This window comes from Antedon mediterranea, chromosome 4, assembly GCF_964355755.1.
Source record: "Antedon mediterranea chromosome 4, ecAntMedi1.1, whole genome shotgun sequence".
In the NCBI taxonomy this organism is placed as follows: domain Eukaryota; kingdom Metazoa; phylum Echinodermata; class Crinoidea; order Comatulida; family Antedonidae; genus Antedon; species Antedon mediterranea.
The window spans coordinates 1576805-1599519 of NC_092673.1; the positions used below are offsets into that span (position 1 = coordinate 1576805).

Below are 22715 nucleotides of genomic sequence, written 5' to 3' on the forward strand. Positions count from 1 at the left end.
CCCGATTTTCGCCGAAATTTTAGTATGTGCTTGCTCAATTAATTATCTTTCTCAAGAGTTGTCAACATTTTTATTTTGATGACGTCATCATGTGTAAAAACTTTAATAACCAAGGTCGAGTAATTTCAGCTACACCATACATTTGAATATGTTATAGCTCTTCAGAATTAAAGGTGACCTTGAAGATTATAATTTATTATGAAAGCTGATTAAATGTAGATATGAATTCATATAAAAATTAAGCCTATCGGATGTTGTGATGTTATCATATGGCCAGTTGAAGTTAAAACGTTGTTTTTAAATTTCTTTAGTCAAAGTTATACAAATTTCAAAGAGCGCGCATTGCGCTTCTACGTGTCAAATTATCTTCCAATCCTTATATTTATTTGCTCAATTCATTATCTTTCGAAATTGTCATCTTCGAGTTTATTTTGACAATTCCATCATACCAAACAATTTGAACATTATGTGGGTCCCGTAATTTCACCTATGCTACACTGTATATAGATATACAGTATATACTGTACATATTGTATATGACACATAATAGGCACAACTCCGCACTATAAGCGTATAACAGGATGGTATACATCAACATTTTCCTATTGTATGTTAACGTACGTGCATGTTTAAAAAATATTAATGTAAGTAAAGCGATAAAAATGATCACCTATAATTCGTCAAAGTGACGAATTAAATTCTAGTTTTTATGTTAAATTTATACATTTTTTTTTTTACTTTTAGCATCCTCGGCAGCCTGAAATGGAGCTAATATCAGAACGGCCGACACCGTTTCACCATGTGCATTCCATACAGCACACGCATACGTTAAATCAGTCCGCTCCTATGCATCATGTAATTCCTGATAGTATGATACGAAATCCCACGGCAGATGTACTGCATATGGTAAATTGCTATTTATATATTTTTTCCAATAACACCAGTAATAATAGGAACGACATTTAAAGACAATAATTTACCCAAGATATATTTTAACGAAAAGAAAGATAATTTATTTGTCTAGCAATAATATTTGATAATGTGAAAAATAACCACTGACCAATATAATGATCCATACTGTCAATGTAGTCCCTTTTGAATAATGTTTACATCCTTTTACTTATTGTTATTTTTACCTCTCACTCTCATACTACCACCTCATTGGGATTGCACGGGGCTATTTTTAATGTTAAAAATTATATTTTGTGATACGAAAAAAAAGATATCCGTGCGAACGTTTGAATGTATTTAAAGTTGATAGATTTATTTTGCCATTGGTCATTGAACTTGAAATAAGTGCATTTCATATGCCGTGATTCGGTAAGCTATAAATGAAATCCACATTGATTTTGAATACACTTTCAATATAATTTAATTTACTTCAATTTAGTAAGAAGCGAAAAGTCTGTATATAAAATAGATACAGTATTCAGACAGATTTAATATACAAAATAATTATCTAATTAAATAAACATTATATTTTAGATACTTTTTTTTTTTGCAAAGAAAGTTTAAACATTGATGTTGTTGATGTGTTTATTGATTATTGATTATTGATTAATAAGGATTTTTTTTACCTATAGCATCCAAGACTTAGTCGACCAAATCTCCCCCCTAGAAGGCAGATAAGGGGAATGTGGCGCAACCCTCCAGTACCCCCACTTCTCCTCCATTACATGTAAGTAATGCATGAATGATTTTCAATTTATCAGACCTACAAATACAAATTTCATTTGTCAGAAATATGATACAGAAGCTACTAAAGTGATATGAATATTGGAGAAAATATAAATGATTTTGGTTAATTTTATTTAAATAAGCTCACTTTTGACATTTCAAACATGTTGTCAACTTTTCTGACAGATTATTCATAAAGATATATTTCCCCCCTGGAAAAATATTTTGATGTCATTTTTTTCAATTAAATTAAATAATTTGAAACAGTTAACCCCTTATTGTTAACATTAATAATAATAATTGTATGAAATTAAACAGTGTTTTTTAATAATCTTTTCAACCCAGTTAGCTAATGAATAAACATTAAATAATATATTAAATTCAAATAATATAAATTAAATAATAAATAAAAAAATAATAAATTGAATTCAATTGTTGTTAAATTACGCAATAAATATAATTGTAAAAAAATTAACAGCAATAATTTAAATAATCACTGAATGATATATTTAATATAATTTATGTGTAAATGATGTTGTTGTATTGTAATATTAAATTAATATGTGCATATTTACAAGTTGCGTACAAATACGTGAAGCAGCCAATTAAAAGCGATTAAAGCGTGCAACATAAATAAACAGAGATAAATATCCAGGGACATAGAACAGAGCTTGTATGTTTGATTACATATTGAGATGAGATTACTGATAAAAAAAAATGCGATGACTCATGCGAATATAAATGGACGTGTAATGAACCCATCGCTGAACAGCATCGTACGTACATCACGTCATGTAACTCACAGTGACAAGCTTAGTACAGTCAGAGAATTGGGAGTGTTGTTTTTCTTGTGAAAATAAAACGTTAAATTGCACAATTTCATTAATTTGAGATCGTTAAATATCAATTATCATTAACAAAAGTTATTCACAATAAATTTATTATGTTATGATTATGTAAATTTGTTTCATGCGATAAAATTATATTTGGCTTTGTTATTCAGATTTAAATATTATAATAAATGAATATTCATTTAATATGCTAATTATTCAGGGATTGATTGTCATAGAAACGATATAATTTAATTTCTGAGAACTGATGCGAGAAATATAAATTGAATAAATCTAGTTTGTTAATTTTATAATAATATTTTCAAATTAATATTTACTTACTATATTTTTGTGTATGTGTCAATGAAAGATTGAAATAAAAGAATTTTAGTAAATAAATAGTAAATATTATTATATTAATTTTTTTTTCTTTAGTGTTCCGAATGCTTCTGTGGCGCCCTCAGCGTATGGGGTTAACTTGGACAATGAAAACGCAGAAGTAGAAAACTATGAGGTACGTAGACCGCTTCCAATTCCAAAACACATTTATTTTGGAATGTTATTCACTAATCAAACTTAAGTGAGATATGTCAATAAATAAATAAATGGAATAATTTAAATAATTTGAATTAGCTCCCAAAAACTCTCCTTTTCTTTCCTTATTTTATTCATTTCACTAAGTTATTAATTAATTTAACTTTTTTTTTGTTATTAAATCAATTTTTATTTTATATTTTAATCAAAACATTTGTTTCTTAACATTTTTTTTAATTACATAGATTTTATTTAAAATGTAAATATTCCTACAGTTTGCTTTTGAAACTTTTGTGTTTACTTTCTATTGTTCTGTGTTTCTTGTAATTGTTCAATTCAAAACAAATAAAAAAAAAATAATCAAAAATTATATTATTTGTTGATAATCTGTGTATATTGTAAATTAGATGTCGCCTATTGGAAATATGCCTCAATAAATCGACAAACAATAATATTAGTTTAACACAATGTAACTGTAAACAAAATATATCGTATCGCAAATGACAATTTTTAATTTTTTTGTTACAGGCTTTGTTAAATCTAGCAGAGAGACTCGGTGAAGCGAAACCAAAGGGTTTGACAAAGTCAGCCATTGATCAGTTACCATCTTACCGCTACAACCCAGATACACACAAATCTCACAATGACCAAACATGGTGAGTAGTATAACCAAACAATAAGTAGGTCACGTTGACCTATGACCTGTTTCTTCTGGCGTACAATGAATTAAAATTATTAAAAAAATGTAATGTAATCAATCCTTGTGTTTAATTGAACTCTGAGGGAGTCTGATTAGGCCCTTTTACACACATGACAGTCAGCAGTGACGAAGTATAGGGAGATGATGTTCTTTAACGTGTACTCCATGTACATGTACAGGACCAACAGCTATACGTCCCATCCGACGGATGAGGTAATGAGAGTAAAGCATTCTGTCTAAGGATATCAAATAATTTACCTCATGGACTAAAAAAAATTAAATAGTGCGGACTTTACTACAACCTATTTGATGTACAATGTTCTTAACTTTGATGAATTAAATATTGTTCTTTCAGTTGCGTTGTGTGCATGTCTGAATTTGAGACAAGACAGTTGTTGCGAGTTCTTCCCTGTAGCCACGAGTTCCATGCCAAATGCGTAGACAAGTGGCTAAAAACAAATCGAACCTGCCCGATCTGCCGTGCCGATGCTTCAGATTTAGGAAATACGACTGAATGAGTTCATTTAATGGCGAACGACGTTTTCCTGTAGTCGGCAGGGTGCTTCATTTACCTGTTCTACTGAAACCGTGTTGCTCGATTGTCGTTACTTGTTAGGCTATTCAAATGGTTGATAATCCAAATAGAATGCACTTTATTTGATAGGGTTAGCTTGTTTTTAAGCTTGTAGTGATGGTGATGGTTCTGACCAAATTAACTAATTAACTCCTTTATTAATTAACTTCGAAGCTTGGAACAATAACATTTTTTTATTATCAATTCCAACTTTTTTTTCTGATTTAAATATTTATATAATTTCTTCATTTCGTTTTTTTTTTAACGTTGTTCCATATAAGGATATATTACCATATATGGAGTATAATTGTTTAAGTTGTCTACCAAGTGTTTCATATGTTGTAAACTGCACCTTTAACTTCATATTATATTGTACATGTAATAATCAAATGATAAAATCACAAGAAGTTAGTGCCTATGTTAATTTGTATTCCAAAAACGCCTTTGAACTTCTGTAATGCCAACAGTATTTTTAGGGGATGTTACGTTTATGATTTTCTTTATGTTAATGATTTGTTTTTAAAATGTTTATGAATATGTTTGTGCTAGACCCTTTTGATATAGATTGAATCAGTACTGTAACTAGGGAGATGTATTAACAAACTTGTTTTTTGTTTGTTTATTTTTTGCGAGAGAATGATATAGTAGCAATAGATAGATATGTAGCTTTTTTTAGTATATTTTTGTTAAATGATGAATTGATTAGGTTTCCAACATGCTATGATAAAACGCTAATCAATTGTTAGTATTAATTTGGTTATTTAGTCATTTATATATTTAATCTATTTCTGCATGCCTTATATTAATTGTGGTTTTGATGATTAACTCTTGGGCATCTAATTCATTTTTTGCTAAATTTATATTTATTCAAAAATTAGGGGATAGTGACAAATATTAGGTTTATGGAAGCATAGGGTTTTGAATTAGCCACAAAATACTATTGCCTTGTATCATGCCTGCTTGTATGCCCAACACATCCATTATACATAATCCATTATAGTTCTGGACTGAACCATTATAGTCCAGGACTGAACCATTATAGTCCAGGACTGAACCATTATAGTCCAGGACTGAACCATTATAGTCCAGGACTGAACCATTATCTCCAGGACTGAAACATTATAGTCCAAGTCACATCCAGCAGCACATGTCTTCCTATTTAACGTAGGCCATCCTTGCTTGCCACTCGCCATTAATTCAATAGTTAAAAATAAACACATTTAATTAAATACATTTTCAATCGTTTGCATAAAATAATCAGTGTTGTATGCTACCTGCATGTTATGCATGAATTCATTTTGGTAATGCATACATTTATGTTTGTACACATGCATGTCATTCGCACACATTTACGTTTGCATGTTGCTTTATAACATTCAAACTTGTAACATTGTTAATAAAACATGGACAAGTTTTTAACTCACTCATAAACACAACATTTGAACATGAAGCCAGGACAATTCCTTTCCTATCACTGCCGTTATATATATCTTGATTGCTGCTTTGTTGCAAGTGGCACCTGGCCCAAACACGCCAAACGTTTTCATGTGCAATTAACCACTCGCATAATTATTGTATACTAGTTTTATATGCTGTAATAGATTAGAGCAGTGTTTTATTACTCTAGTATGTTGGAAATCTAATGTGATGATTACGAACAATGTCTGTATTGTTGTACTAAATATTCATAGGTTCAGACTCATTCTATGTCCTGGCATTTATTTTACATCACCTGTACGTCTCTAGTACGTTTTAAGAGTGGTTAAGTTTAGCTATTCTTTATTAAGCTATGTCGGCATTAAGAGTGGCACTCAATGCTGGAGTCGCTGAGTGGCACTCAATGTTGGAGTCGCTGAGTGGCACTCGATGTTGGGAGTCGCTGAGTGGCACTCAATGTTAGAGTCACTGAGTGGCACTCAATGTTGGAGTCGCTGAGTGGCACTCAATGTTGGAGTCACTGAGTGGCACTCAATGTTGGAGTCGCTGAGTGGCACTCGATGTTGGAGTCGCTGAGTGGCACTCGATGTTGGGAGTCGCTGAGGGGCACTCAATGTTGGAGTTTCACTCCGCGAGAGCCTCATTTACAACAATTTTTGGGATTTTTCTTTGAAATATTATGAATTGCATTATAGCAAGTTCAAGCATAGTGGTATTAGTTGTTAACTAAACGATAATCTCACCATTAAATTGTGATGTAAAGGATTAATATATTAGTAATACATTTGCATATATTACACATTTATGGAATAACCAGCACAAGAAAAAAAAAGAAAATAAAAGTATATGCATGGAATTTTAAACCAGAAATATGATTGTATGTAGCACTGTTAATACCTGTAATACGCCATAGTAGTTTACAGTTAAGAACATAGAAAACGTAATACTTCTATGTAAGGCATAGATAGTATATATTAATCAACTGCTTGTAAGGAATATGTTATCACAAATTATCTATCTGGTTTATAATAAATAAAAATTAAGCGATTGTAATATTTTAAAGAAGAATGAGACAATGCTGCCTACGAAGCAGAATTAATTACTCGGGCAGATTCGATCAAATAAATTTATATTTTTTGAACTAACATTAGGCCTAGTGACTGGTTTTGCATGTGTTTAGAGGTTATATAACAGTATTTATTCAGTTGTTTTTAATTAGTAATTTGCAATATGTATCTATAGGTTTAGAAATTTGACTGAGATGGTTCAAATACTTTGCCGTGTATTCTGCAACTCTTACTGCTATCGATAGTCTGGGAATGCAAATAAATATTTAGAATATCTCCTACAAGTATCGTAGGTTTTATATCTTCTTCAATGAGAAGAATACAATTAGTAGAAAAAAACAGATTTTGCAATGAAAAAATGTGGAATATTTTTGTGAAATTTGAAAACTTCATTGGAATTCGATGAGATAAAAAAATGTTATATTAAAGAATGTAATTATCGAATTTGACAAAAATGTTCTACTAAAAAAAAATCAAATAGAAGTGTTTATTTTGCTGCTAGTGTCTTTGTAGCTACCTCATTACTAACAAAATAGTGTGATTAATTAAAATGAATTAATTACAATGAATTAATATGGGTTTACTGGAAGGAACACTAAAATGTACAAATTGTGCTATTTGCCATCTTGCTTTATTATGTTCACTGGGATTATCTATTTACACTACAGTAATATATATGCTATTTACACTCCAGTGACATTGGAGGCTATTTATACTCAAATGTCACTTATGCTATTTAGTTTAGCTAAATCAGAAAATGTGCCTTTATAATAATTTAATTGATTAATTGATGAATGTATTTGTCTCGTTAATTCATCAGTTTTATATTTTTTATTTTGTAATGTTTCTTTAAAATATATGAAATATTTCAACCTTGTATCAACAGATACACTGAAAATATTAATTTTTTTGATATTTATTCAAGTTTAATCAAAATATGACAATTCAACTTGTTTTAACCATAACCTAACAGTTACGTACGTATATGTTATAACTTAAACTCAAAATAATCATTAATAAGTTGGTGATCAGTGTTTTCTATATCCACGTCACTTGATAGCGCTATACCTTTGTTACTTGCAATTGTCAACATATTAATGTCAGTTATGTTTTACTTGGTCATGTTTAGTGGACTTTGTTCTCTTTGGTTTTAAGAAATACATATTCAAATGATTCAGTCATAGTTTAGCTTGGTTTGTCGGTTGTTATACCAATTAAAGGATGTACTGTCTCAATACTAATCAGGTACAGACATGTCAGTATAGATAGTCAATATGCAACGTGTACTACTTGTGATTCTGTATGTCTGCATTACTCGAGCGATCTCTGAAGGTGTGCGCCCTCTAGCGCTCTGCATTTGACAGTTTGCGGTTTGGTCGTTTTGAGCTCAAAATAGAGTTAGGCATTGGTTGATATCTAGATGTAGAAAAATAAAACAGAATTATGCGTGATCAGCTAGTTTAGTAAACAAAGGCAAAATATACGAGCTTAACATAATTAATATATCAATATTTATGCCGAAGCATGCAGTTATTCAAATGGTCATTATTATTCAAAGTACTTGTGAAATATAGCTGAGAAATGTTGTGCGGTGCTCAGTTTTAGAGAGGGCCTTTTACTTGCGTCTGTATTGTATGAGAACGTTATTCTTGTCGTGTTGAAACTGCCGGTTATATAGCTAATATCTATAAGGACGGTTTTGTCGAGTAGGTGTCGTTTACTATCAAACCCTATGCACTCTACTTCTTGAAAAATGCTTTAGTTAACGAAGGCAGCCAAGAAACAGCTCTGATTTTTTTTTTTTTCAGTCTTTATTGACTATTAAAAAATTAGCATATGATCATAATTTTTTCCCAACTTAAATTATTAATTGGCTCTACTCAATGCTTATATTGTATACAAGCTTATAATAACCAAGACATAATAAAGGAAATAAAAACAAGTATGTTTTTTATGTAAAAACAATTTTACCATTTATCCGTCATTCTTGGTAAAAATTAAGCTTTACTACTAGATCTTATTACTTAATTAATCTTAATTAGTTTTAAGCATTGGGTGAGTTTTTAGCAATAATTGCTTAGCTGTTTTGGGGAAATTGTTAGACTTGTTATTATCTATATCTATATACTTGCATTCCATCTATTTTATATTCATTGTTACGTAATATTATTACAAAATACCTTCTTACGTTTACTTTTGTTATTGCATTTTAAATGTTTACAAATCATTCTTCTTAAAATATATTTTTTCGGGGTTTTGCTTTTAAAATATTTTTTTAATATTATTGCAATTGAGAATTATAGTATTTTCTTTGAATTTCTTTTACATACATTGTTGACGAACATAATGAAGGCTGGTTGTTGAGTGAGTTTACCTAAACGCACTTACCCAGTCGAGATTCCACTCAACTTTTAAGTCAATCCCTTAGATTAATTTCGTTACATGCAAATAGTTTTTTTCCAAACTTAGTAATTTCTCAGGAATAAATTTTAAGGGGTATTTTTAAGCGTCATATTGTGTATGTTGGGTTTAATTTGAATTTATTTCTGTATTTTGCTTACTCTTAATGTTTAGCAAATGCCTGTATTGTTGTCGGCTGTGTAATGTTAATCATTTTCATCTCTCACCATGCTGCTTTTATCTTTATGTATGTTAACAAAAATCCAAAGAATTGTTATTGCACCAAATTGACTAACCGTTTGTTTGTGATAGGGGAATAGTGTTAGCTTGTAGGATTTAAAATAGTTAAATATATAACATGTTAGTTTGCAGGGTAAAGGACCAAGTATTGCTCGTTTATGGTATTGGTATTTTTAATAGATTTGCTTGAGTTGCATTTTGGACAATCACATCTGTAATTTTGGGGTTTGTTATTAAGTAAATTTAAAAATGTACATCGTTCTTATTCTAGATTAAATGGACAGGCATTGTAGACTTAACATGTAAATAAAGTATATGGATATTAATTATACTTTAGATATGTACGCGTTACTTAGACCTAAAGACGTTATACTAAGAATATATGAAGTTAACAATTGACGATTTAAAATAATTGACAGGTAAAACATTAATTTGCTGTTAGTGTCATTTAAATTCAGTTAAATAACACTTGTATAAGTCTGATTACTTATTAAGTAAATTTATTTAACTATTTTTATTTTTTCTAATTTTGAATTATGCAAATTAATTGGTATCGAATTGGTTATTATAATCTGATGCGTTTTGTTTTAGTATGCAACAAAAAATAATGCCCGTCAAATGTACGATTGGGAACAATTATAATTATATTCTGCAAACCATACCTTGTCACGCCTACAATGGAATATGTATTCCCACGCCTTTATGCAAAGCATTTAGGTACAATTTTAGTTTTAAAATTAAATTTGCTAAGGTCTTTATTTTCACTACTACTAGCGTAAGGGTAATTTAAACCCAGTATATACCTTGATTTTGTTTATTCATTTGCTGGCCTAGTTTTGTTCCATTCAATAGAATGAGTGTAAGCTTGGTTTTTTTTTATTAACGTGGTGCTTATGATGTAATGTGGGTGCATATTAAACCCTCTTTGCTATTTTTATTTTAACAATTCATTTTTTGTTGCTTTTTTAACTGTTGATCAGTTTTAATACGTACCGGATGAGTGAAATCAGTTGCTAATAATTGCTTTGCGTTTTTGTTTTTTTTATTATGCTGTTCATTACTTCCTGATTTAAATGTTTGCTTCCATATAACAGCTATCTTTTGTTGATCAGATAATATTATTGGTAATTGTTTATATGCCCTCTTTTATTAACATATGGGAATATTATTGCTTATTACACATCCTGCCTGCCATAGAGTTTCACAAGATATGTATGTGATGGGTTCATTATTATTCAATTAGCATTTAGAATGTTGTCGTGTAAAGACCATAAAATAATAATAAGTATTTATTATATCTTCCAGCTTGTCTATTTTTTAAATCAATGTTTTTTTAAATTATTTTGGCTTCTAGAATAAAAGGGCGCCCTCTATAGGCATTTAACTTTTCAACGAGTTTTGTGTGGCTTAAATTAAAAATCATTTATGTGTATGCTATTCATTCCACACAATCCTTAACACTATATGTTTATTTAGTTTGTGCTTATCATTACAATTAATATTACTACTATTATTATTAATATGATCATTGTTTTTATTAAATAATAATATGGATGTTATAACGGAGAAGATGATGACTGTAATTGTAGATTTTTAAGTATCTTGGAGTTGGTGTGTGTGTGCTTCATGCAGTTTTTTGTACTATGGTCGTAATCTAACAGCCCGGAAAGCAGATAATAACACTGCATTAAAAGCATACTTGAGTCCGTGTCTTATTCTGTTATTTGTTTGTTTGATCAAGGCACAGGACCCCTGCCCATTCTTAACACGTGGAAAAACATATGTACTGTACATAAACATATTCAATGAATCCCTCCAATAATTACGCAACATATGGCAATATTTTGCCATTTATATGTATACCGACATGGCAACATATACACGCGTACTGCTCGGTTGATTTTTCGAAGAATTCCTGAACATCACCCAGGAGTTATTGCAAAGAACATGCATATTTGACCCTCTTATATTTCGCCATATATGATGATGATTACGCTACATGTGACCATATTTATGACTGTATATGATGATGATTACGCTACATATGACCATATATGATGATGATTACGCTACATATGATCATATATGATGATGATTACGCTACATATGACCATATGATGATGATTACGCCACATATGACCATATATGATGATGATTACACTACATATGACCATATATGATGATGATTACGCTACATATGACCATATATGATGATTACGCTACATATGACCATATTTATGACTGTATATGATGATTACGCTACATATGACCATATATGATGATGATTACGCTACATATGACAATATTTATGACTGTATATGTTGATGATTACGCTACGTATGACCATATGATGATGATTACGCCACATATGACCATATATATGACTGTATATGATGATGATTACGCAACATATGGCCATATATGATGATGATTACGCAACATATGGCCGTATATATGACTGTATATGATGATGATTACGCCACATATGACCATATTTATGAATGTATATGATGATGATTACGCCACATATGACCATATGATAATGATTACGCTACATATGGCCGTATATATGACTGTATATGATGATGATTACGCCACATATGACCATATTTATGAATGTATATGATGATTACGCCACATATGACCATATGATAATGATTACGCTACATACGCTACATTACGTCATATATGATGATGATTATGCTACATATGGCCATATATATGACTGTATATGATGATGATTACGCAACATATGGCCATATATGATGATGATTACGCAACATATGGCCGTATATATGACTGTATATGATGATGATTACGCTACATATGGCCATATATGATGATTACGCTACATATGGCCATATATGATGATGATTACGCTACATATGGCCATATATGACCAAGATGATTACGCTACATATGGCCGTATATGATGATGATTACGCTACATATGGCCATATATGACCAAGATGATTATGCAACACATTGCCCGTATATGGTTATATGCAACACATGGCCATGTATGACCATGATGATTATGATTATTTAACATATAGCCATATATCATAAAAATGCAACATACTGTATGGACATATGACCACACTGACATGGCATATATGACTATATATGGCAATTTAATATACGCATACCGATTTTTAATTTAAATAACTGAATGTGTTGTAATTAAAATTATCAAAATAAAAGAACAGTGTTGATTATATATATTTTATTATATTTACTGTCATTTAAAACTGTCTATATAAAAAAAGGGGAAAATGTTTAAAACATAATACTGTAAAATAAAAGAAACTTGTGGGAACTGCAAACTATGTGACCAATCATGTGAAACAAGATTCTACACAGTAAAGTAAAAGGAAAGATTTACTTAAATAAAAAACTTAAATTTATCTCTTTCAATGTGATAGTAAACTGGAAAACCCTTTTAGTGACAATTATTTGTTCATAAAAAGGTGCACTTGTTCACAAGCCACTAGTAACACGCCTTAGCCACTAGTAACACGCCTTAGCCACTAGTAACAAGCCTTAGCCACTAGTAACACGCCTTAGCCACTAGTAACACATGCCTTTTATGATAGGTCAGTGTACCTCCTTCACTGCTAAGTTACTAACAATTTAATATTACTAGTAGTAGGCTTATGTTAAAATAAATGATGAAATACTGTTAGTACAATGATTTAAATATTAAATAGCGATAGCGAGGCTTTTTTTTAGGAAGGTAGATGAAGGAGATATTTATTTTATTAACCCTCGTTTACTTTCATTAATAGAATATGTCTATAATAATAATAAAGTTAAATTTGATACAGTACAAAACAATCAACAGAAAAGGATAAAAACCAAAAAGTAAATGTTTATCTCAAACAGTATAAAGCCTTTTTGTTCAAGTTTTTCTATGAGACAAAATTTATAAATATGTTTAGTAGAAAACATAGGCAAGTAACAACCCAAGACAACCCAGTACAAGATATTGCGATTTCACTAGAATCACACTTAGGACAATGTTCCCATCTCATATGGGAGCCGCAAATTGGCTGTGCTCCTATTCAGTCACACACCATATCTTGAGCTATGCGTATCATCATCATTAATTTCAATGGCATTCTCAAAATAGAATTATTCTACAAAAACTGGCCTATATTGACAAAATATTTATGTTTTATATGGTTCAAAATATTGAAAAAAAAAGGTTATTTTATACGCTAAAAATGTCCTTGTTCTGTTGTCCCTTAGTACACACTTTGGTATTTATTAAAGAAAGCCATTCTCTGTGAAGGAAGCCTTCACAAGTTTTTCTTGATCACTTGTAAGTGATTGAAGCGGTGATCGTGTTGGGCCACCATAATATCCGAACCATTCCATAGATTTCTTCAACCCAGGAACATTAAACATTCTAGTAACCTGAAAAAGTTAGAATAATTATTTAAATTGTATAATACTTGATTGTTTGATTTGCAGACGAAAAGAATTGCACACTAGTTCTATAACACCATAGAATAATGTAATACAGTGTAATGAGTGAGAGAGAGCCGAACCATAGCCTTACATCGGCAAAGGTTAGAGGCTCACTAGCTCCAAGGTTATTGTGGTAGTCGAGTCAGTATACATTGCTCATGTGCACTTTAAAGAACCTAGTACATAAGACGAGTAGGGGGTTAACCCAGTGTACTAGTTCACACACAGCCACTGTTTCGTGGACAGATGAAAGAGATCCTGTAAGTGGCTGCACTGACATGACGTGACCCTTAGGAAAGAAACATGTAGTTGAAAAGTGTAACATCTAAGTCCACATTGCCATGAGCAAATGATCCATTCGTTGGAATTCGGCGGTATATAGGAATTTGTATATTATTATCAATATGTGCACTATAGCAATATTAGTGCATATTGAATTCATTCATTTATCCATTGACAATGAAAGTATTTCCATTTATTAATGTCAATTGCATCAATACAACAGACATTGTGTTGCTTTCAGAAACAAATATACATACAAATATAAATGATGTAAAGTCAAGTACAATTCTTTCAATAAATTCATTCTCCTACATTTTGTTCAACAACGTTCAGTGCCCTAATATCAGCTTAATATAGAAACTGTCTTGTTGGGCTACAGTATAGCATATATTATATACACTGTAATATGATTCTGAAGCGTCAAAATTTTGGGTGATGATGTTTTTTTGTTCCACACCACCACTAGAGTTAAGGAAATAGCTCATTTAAATTAATACTTACTGCTGCATTGGGTGCAATGATACGATGCTGTAGGCTGAGGGCTTCTTTTGTTTTTCCATCTTTAAACAACTGATCCAGTTGACACATTTCAGAACCTAAAACGTTAGCTACGGCGGCTATTGCACCTACAGCACCTGAAAAGAAAAGTTAAAGTCGAGACGAGTGAGTGTACAGAGTTTAAAAGCATGCATTTTTGCTCGGCATGCTCAACTATGAATTGATCAGATTAACAATGGGAGTAATCCCTTCTCTAAATATCTTTCCAAAGATATTTTGCTGCAATGGGTTATGAAGCATTTTTACTTACCGACAGTACGTGCAGATAGGAAGAAGCCACCTGAACCAGCTAACACACTGAAATCATGCTGTTTTGTTTTATGAACCATTAAACCAATTTTAGCTACCTGTAAATATTAATGTTTATAACCATAATCATAATGCCAGATTAAGCTAGCAAATAAAGGTGAATCACCAGAAAGGTGTTACTTTACATCCTTTCTTTCGGTTTTCGTATCGTATTTAAAAAAACAAAAGTTGTCTTACATCGCCACCGCTTTCTTTAACTCCAATGATGTTTGGATGTTCAGCTAATTTGCATATGACCTCTGTACTCAGGTCAATCCCAGTATTTGCTGGCACGCTATATAAAATAATAGGCACAGGGCTATGATCTGCAACCTGAAAAAATAGTACTGTATGATAAAATGTAAATTGTGACACATGATTGGTTCTTGGGTCTTTATGTTTATTCCTTTAGGCGATTGTCCACTAGGCGAATTTGTTGGCGCAAGAAGATGGACACACGAATACGCATGTGTATAGCTAACACTTTCGATGCACGCAAACAAATTCGCCTAGTGAAAAATCAGCTTTAAGTGCGTGTTTATATTTAGTTATCCGCACTTGGCGGATAACTCCTTGTTATTGTATGGGATCAATATTTTTTTCTGTATTATTCTTCTTTCTTTCTCGCTATTTTTGTGTAGAGCGTTTCTCTAAAATGTGTAAACATAACATTTCATAACTTTGACAACATGTGGGCATTTACGTGAACTTGTGCACCTCCTATTTTTTAATGACGTCAGAGTTGTGCAATGTGACTTACGTGCGATTTATGAATTTCGCGTATTTAACATAGATCGAAAACCATAAAAGATTTTAAACTGAAACTTTGCAAAAGTTTAATTTGTGTCATGCGCTAACTTCTTGTGAAAAAAAATTGCGTGTTTTAGACAAAGTTACGCGTGCACGCGCATTTAAAATTTTAAAATGCGCAAAATTAATTTCTATTCAATTTTCTACGAGTTTCATGTCATTTTAAGCATGTCAAAAATTCCCACGCGTGCGCAAATTTTTACGTGTGTGGTGCGCACGTAGCATTAAAAACATATTTTTTTCGCATGATTTATATTTGTCCAGCCTTTTCTAGTAATTTTACCAACTTTTAAACAATTTCGACTTAAAGTTACGTCATACGAGCACGTCGAATTGGACAATTTGCGCGCGTTTTTGATGAAAAAGTTCAAAAATTTGTCAAAATTATGCCTTTTTTTAAACAGTCATAATTTCTAAACTACACGATCAACTTTTTGTGGATGACAAATTCTGGAAGTTGATGAGTTGTAGATATCGGATCATGTATTTTTATGGCTAACCGGACATTGTGACGTCATCGTATGGCCACGTGAATATAAAATTTAGGATTGTTGTATCTTTCGTCATAGCTCATCACATTTAGTAGAACGCATCGCCACTTATCAGTTTTCCATTTTCACGCCGATTTTGATTTTGTCTAGGTAAATCAACTATCTTTCGCACAAGTTAAAAATATTTAAATTTTTATGAGGTCATCATGCCTAAAAATTTTAATTACGTGGGTCATTAATTTCATCTTTACAGTAAATTTTTATCTGTTGTAGCTCGTAAGAATAAAATGTGATAATCACGATTAAAACATTTTCTGGAAGCTATTGGATTGTAGATACGAAATCCTGTGAACATTTTGCCAATCGCATGTTGTGACGTCATCATATGGCCAGTTAAATAAAAAATGTCGTATTTTCATATTTTGCGTCATCATTCATTACATTTAAAAGAACGCGCATCAATATTTCACGTATTCGAATTTCTTCTACACGTTAATATGTTGTTACTGAGATAATTTCCTCCCGAAATTGCTATCTTAGTGTTTCATTTTGATACCGTAACCATGTTACAAATTTGAATAAATTGCGGGTTCCGTAATTTCACCTATTCTACACTGTATGTAATATGTATACAGATTATACTGTTTGCATGTATATACTATATGACACAAAATAGACTGAATTCAGCACTAAAAACGTATGATATTCTTCAGTTCAGGTCATAATGCCATAATCTTTATCTGTGTGCAATATTCCAACGTATGACGTGCACGTGGCGTTTGTCGTGCGGATAACTAACTCGTCAAAGTGACGAGTTTCATGTCTAGTTTGTTTTTATGTTGGTGTCTACAATATCAAACTAGTTTGACACAAAAGTGCGTTTCATATGGTAGTGATATGAAATCATCGTGTCCTATCCATATATTATGGGAACATACATATTTTTGTCACATAAAGTTTGATAGTGTAGACAGTTTAATAATTTAACCTTATGTACGTACTAATGTTTGGTCCTTATCCTAAATATATCTAAATATGCCCATTAAGCTCTGTCTACACGACCATATTTGGGAATGTCACTACCATATTTGGGCATATCACACTAGTTTGATAATAATGTAGACAAAGTCCCATTTGATTATCAAGATATGTTAAGACTTTTGATTTTGAATACCTTTGTATAATGTTGTAGCATAGCTGGATTGCTCATTCCACTTTTATAAAAGCAAGGAGTTATCACCAACAATGCATCAGCACCGGCAGAAGCCATTTCATTGGATAGCTGTATCGTATCTCTTGTGGCTACAAAATATTCAAATACACACAAACAAAAACTGTAAATTAAAAATAAGATATATAACCGGATTGAGTTTTATTTATTTTAAGATTTTTTAAAACAATCAAATAAATAGAAATTTTGAATTAACATGAATAAATATGATACAAAAAAAAAACAAGATCTGACATGAAAAAGTTTCCAATTTTGATTTATTTTTTCTTCTTCACCTATCTGCACCAATTGATGTAACATAATTGATGTCATATAAGCTATATTTAGCTTTCTAACCGACCCATAACATCAAGCAAGTATCAAGCAAGTATAACAATTGTGTCAAAGATAGGACAACACATAAAAATAAAAACCAATTTTTTTTAATGAAAAATGTTTCAATAATGTTACAGAACAGAAATATACTAACATTCACAGCCAGAGCCTGCAATGATCACTTTATCGTCTGTAGCAAACTTCTTAACATGTTTTAGTATTTCAACACGTTCCTCCTTTGAAAGGTATGCAAATTCACCATTTGATCCATGCACTGCATAACCTACAAACACAGTTTGTCCCAAATAAAAGTTTAATAATATTATCATATTTAAATAAAATGTTTTTGTTGTAAATTACAGGTTGACTAATAATGGAACTGTGGGTTCATTTATAGTTTGAGCTAAAGTGACACATTAAATGGACAGGCAATGTCAACATTTGCCAGTTGCGTTTTGTCTCATTTGGCGTTCCATAAATATATTATAGTATTAAGGTACCGTACTCCATATAAAAAAAAAAAATTATCATAGAAAAACGTGCACTTGTTATTCATTTGAACTGTGAGGCTGTGATAATTGAAAAAACTTAATCATGGGCTGGTAGGCCAGCCAAGACAATTCCTTGAGCTGCTAGCCTAGGCCTAGTCTATATGTTTACGCAAAAGAGGTACGGGAACTTATCAGTTAGCAGACTACACTAGGCCTAGATCATGCGCGCCTACCTTTGAACGGTATGCTATTCCAGCGGCGAATGTTCTCTTCGAGGTAGTCATACCGTATGCTTTCATCGGTATCAAAAGGGGTGACTATTGGTGGGAAAATACCAGATATATCTACATTTTTGGAAGCTGTTACCAGAGTTCTGGAATTGCTATAAACTATAATCGATCTTTGAACTCCAATACGCCACATTCTCTTTTCTGAAATGTTGCTGGAAAAAGATTTTACCCATCTCTTATGGAAAGCCAAACCCGCAAAAAACTACAACAATATGCACTTCTTAAATTATATTGTACAGTACAATTAATAACAATATCGATCATTTATTGTATCGATCGATCAAAGTTGCATAAAATAAAACCTTCTTCCTCATAAACTTTTAATTCTAAATGTTATGTTAGTTTTATCTTAATCTCAGGTGGTCTAATTAATAATGTATTGTATTATTTTTTTATCGTGTTAAGTTAGCACGTTAAGCACTGGAAAAACCGACGCTGAGTAATAATAATATCGCATTCATGGTTTTCCCAAAGATATCAACTCTCTGGGTTTTCCACGTTTTACATAACATTGCATCGGTTAAAAGTGTCCACTACGCCCTCTATAAAATCACCACGGTAGTTTCCAGCTTCAATCAATGCCTGTTTTCGTTTTTGTTTTTCTTCAATCAGTTGTTTTTGCTTCTCGATTTTCTCACGTTTTTGTCGATCTATCTCGTTTTGTCGATCAATACACGCCATTGCAAACATTTTAAATTCTTTGTAGTCAAGTGCCTGTGTAAAAAAAAGACATACCTAGTGAATAATGTGTTTAATTCCTTTATTTAAAATATAATACCTGTACCGAGGGTCCATAACAATATAATACCTGTACCGAGGGTACATAACAGTATAATAACTGTACCGAGGGTACATAACAGTATAATAACTGTACCGAGGGTACATAACAGTATAATAACTGTACTGAGGGTCCATAACAATATAATAACTGTACTGAGGGTCCATAACAGTATAATAACTGTACCGAGGGTCCATAACAGTATAATAACTGTACCGAGGGTACATAACAGTATAATAACTGTACCGAGGGTCCATAACAATATAATAACTGTACTGAGGGTCCATAACAGTATAATAACTGTACCGAGGGTCCATAACAATATAATACCTGTACCGAGGGTACATAACAGTATAATAACTGTACCGAGGGTCCCTAACTATATAATAACTGTACCGAGGGTCCATAACAGTATAATAACTGTACTGAGGGTCCATAACAGTATAATAACTGTACCGAGGGTCCATAACAGTATAATAACTGTACCGAGGGTCCATTATTTATTTCTTTATTCTGATATAAAATTAATAGGATAAATACACAAAAAAGTACCGAGACGGCAAACTTATTTCCATTGTGGTCCTTAACAGTATAATAACTGTACCGAGGGTCCATAACAGTATAATAACTGTACCGATAGGGTCCATAACAGTATAATAACTGTACCGATAGGGTCCATAACAATATAATAACTGTACCGAGGGTCCATAACAGTATAATAACTGTACAGAGGGTACATAACAGTATAATAACTGTACCGATAGGGTCCATAACAATATAATAACTGTACCGAGGGTCCATAACAGTATAATAACTGTACCGAGGGTCCATAACAGTATAATAACTGTACCGAGGGTACATAACAGTATAATAACTGTACCGAGGGTCCATAACTATATAATAACTGTACCGAGGGTCCATAACAGTATAATAACTGTACCGAGGGTCCATAACAGTATAACAACTGTACCGAGGGTCCATAACAGTATAATAACTGTACCGAGGGTCCATAATAGTATAATAACTGTACCGAGGGTCCATAACAATATAATAACTGTACCGAGGGTCCATAACAATATAATAACTGTACCGAGGGTCCATAACAGTGTAATACCTGTACCGAGGGTACATAACAGTATAATAACTGTACCGAGGGTCCATAACAATATAATAACTGTACCGAGGGTCCATAACAGTATAATAACTGTACCGAGGGTCCATAACAGTATAACAACTGTACCGAGGGTCCATAACAGTATAATAACTGTACCGAGGGTCCATAACAGTATAATAACTGTACCGAGGGTCCATAGCAATATAATAACTGTACCGATAGGGTCCATAACAGTATAATAACTGTACCGAGGGTCCATAACAGTATAATAACTGTACCGAGGGTCCATAACAGTATAATAACTGTACCGAGGGTACATAACAGTATAATAACTGTACCGAGGGTACATAACAGTATAATAACTGTACCGAGGGTACATACAGTATAATAACTGTACCGAGGGTCCATAACAGTATATAAACTGTACTGAGGGTCCATAACAGTATAATAACTGTACCGAGGGTCCATAACAGTATAAAAACTGTACCGAGGGTACATAACAGTATAATAACTGTACCGAGGGTCCATAACAGTATAATAACTGTACCGAGGGTCCATAACAGTATAATAACTGTACCGAGGGTCCATAACAGTATAATAACTGTACCGAGGGTCCATAACAGTATAATAACTGTACCGAGGGTACATAACAGTATAATAACTGTACCGAGGGTCCATAACAGTATAATAACTGTACCGAGGGTCCATAACAGTATAATAACTGTACCGAGGGTCCATAATAGTATAATAACTGTACCGAGGGTCCATAACAGTATAATAACTGTACCGAGGGTCCATAACAGTATAATAACTGTACCGAGGGTCCATAACAGTATAATAACTGTACCGAGGGTACATAACAATATAATACCTGATCGCCAGACACGTCAAAATGTTTGAAGATTTCATTCACCGCATCTCCGTAAAAATTGAAAAGAAATCCAAATGTACCGAATTCTTCTGCTGATATGCTTTGACTGCCGTCTTCGTCGAGCAGTTCAAACACCGTCCGAGAATGACGGTAGATGAACTGTTTCTCTTCTTTATCCTAAAAGAAAATTGAGAAAGACGAAATATGATGAAGATAATACAATATTCATTGTAAAAATAGTGTTTAGATCTTAAACATGTATTTTGTACCCACTTTTCGGACACATTCAGCCTTCCTTAAACACTTTCTAAACATGTAGTCTGTATCCAACTCAACACATCAGTGACGTGTTGTTAAACATGTGAAGCAATATAAATACACTGTTTAGGTTTTCCGTTTAACAGCTTTGGAGATTTTTTTCCGCCACAGTAAAATCGTATGCACGCAACGCTAAACACGTACCTAACATGTTGACTGAAAATAATATTAACTTTAGCTTTTAAACACGCTAAAAATGTAACTACCTGTTAAAAAGCTAAATGTGTGGACAAGTGGGTACAAAATACATGTTTAGGATCTAAACACTATTTTTACAATTAGTTACTTATGACTGCAATGGTCCTTTACCTGTATTGAGATTAGTATACACACAAGCAGGTAGAATTCGTCAAAGTCAATCTGACCAGAGCCATCTACGTCCAACATATCGAAAACTTTGTATATGCGGCTTTTATTCAAATTTGTCACATGGTGCATAAACGTATAAAATTGAATGTCTTAAAAAGAAATAAACGATATTATTAAATATTCCGATCACTTTATAGTAAGTAATCATAAACCTAGGGTAATGATAGAGGATAGTATTCCTAGGCTATATATGGCCGGCTAGGCATAGAGCCTAGGCCGAGAGATTGGGCCAGAGCCTCCAGAGGCCTAAGTTTCTAAACCACGTACCACCTACCATTAATTGCCATCTGATCATGAACGTCCAACAGTTTAAAATATTCTAATACTATTTTAACATTCTTCGCGGTCAAAAAGCAGTAGGTCTTATCCAAATGCAGGTATTGCAAAATGCTCGATTTTATTTTCATTTCTGCTGCTCTCTGTGGTTCCCGCAAAAAAAGTTTGAAATTAATGTCAAATTCGACGGATAGAAAATACGCGCGCGCGGGTGCGTATAATCATCATCATGTACATGGGCACATCACATTTTTTTTGTCATATGAAGTGTAGACAGAGCTTTACGGCAGCAGAGAGGGAG

The 22715-nt window shown here is 32.3% G+C and overlaps 3 protein-coding genes across 3 annotated transcripts in view; 1 reads left to right on the forward strand and 2 right to left on the reverse strand.

The window, feature by feature from the left end:
* LOC140046134 (E3 ubiquitin-protein ligase RNF38-like) overlaps nt 1–9811 on the forward strand; it is a 59088-nt gene extending 49277 nt beyond the window's left edge. The window contains exons 7-11 of the mRNA XM_072090672.1: nt 745–906; nt 1584–1678; nt 2943–3021; nt 3570–3697; nt 4097–9811. Of these exons, the coding sequence (XP_071946773.1) occupies nt 745–906; nt 1584–1678; nt 2943–3021; nt 3570–3697; nt 4097–4259 (627 nt within the window). The 3' untranslated portion in view covers nt 4260–9811. The remainder of the gene's footprint in view (nt 1–744; nt 907–1583; nt 1679–2942; nt 3022–3569; nt 3698–4096) is intronic.
* Nucleotides 9812–12679: 2868 nt separating this feature from the next.
* LOC140046138 (4-hydroxy-2-oxoglutarate aldolase, mitochondrial-like) lies at nt 12680–18919 on the reverse strand. The gene is made up of 7 exons (XM_072090678.1): nt 18632–18919; nt 18062–18190; nt 17536–17663; nt 15259–15393; nt 15023–15119; nt 14716–14849; nt 12680–13878 (listed from the first exon to the last, which is right to left on the reverse strand). Exons 1-7 carry the CDS (start codon nt 18819–18821, stop codon nt 13729–13731), a joined length of 963 nt encoding a protein of 320 aa, XP_071946779.1. The 5' UTR covers nt 18822–18919; the 3' UTR covers nt 12680–13728.
* Nucleotides 18920–18936: 17 nt separating this feature from the next.
* On the reverse strand, nt 18937–22579 carry LOC140046140 (EF-hand calcium-binding domain-containing protein 9-like). The gene is made up of 4 exons (XM_072090679.1): nt 22413–22579; nt 22079–22227; nt 21452–21628; nt 18937–19402 (listed from the first exon to the last, which is right to left on the reverse strand). Exons 1-4 carry the CDS (start codon nt 22543–22545, stop codon nt 19190–19192), a joined length of 672 nt encoding a protein of 223 aa, XP_071946780.1. The 5' UTR covers nt 22546–22579; the 3' UTR covers nt 18937–19189.
* Between the last annotated feature and the right edge of the window lie 136 nt (nt 22580–22715).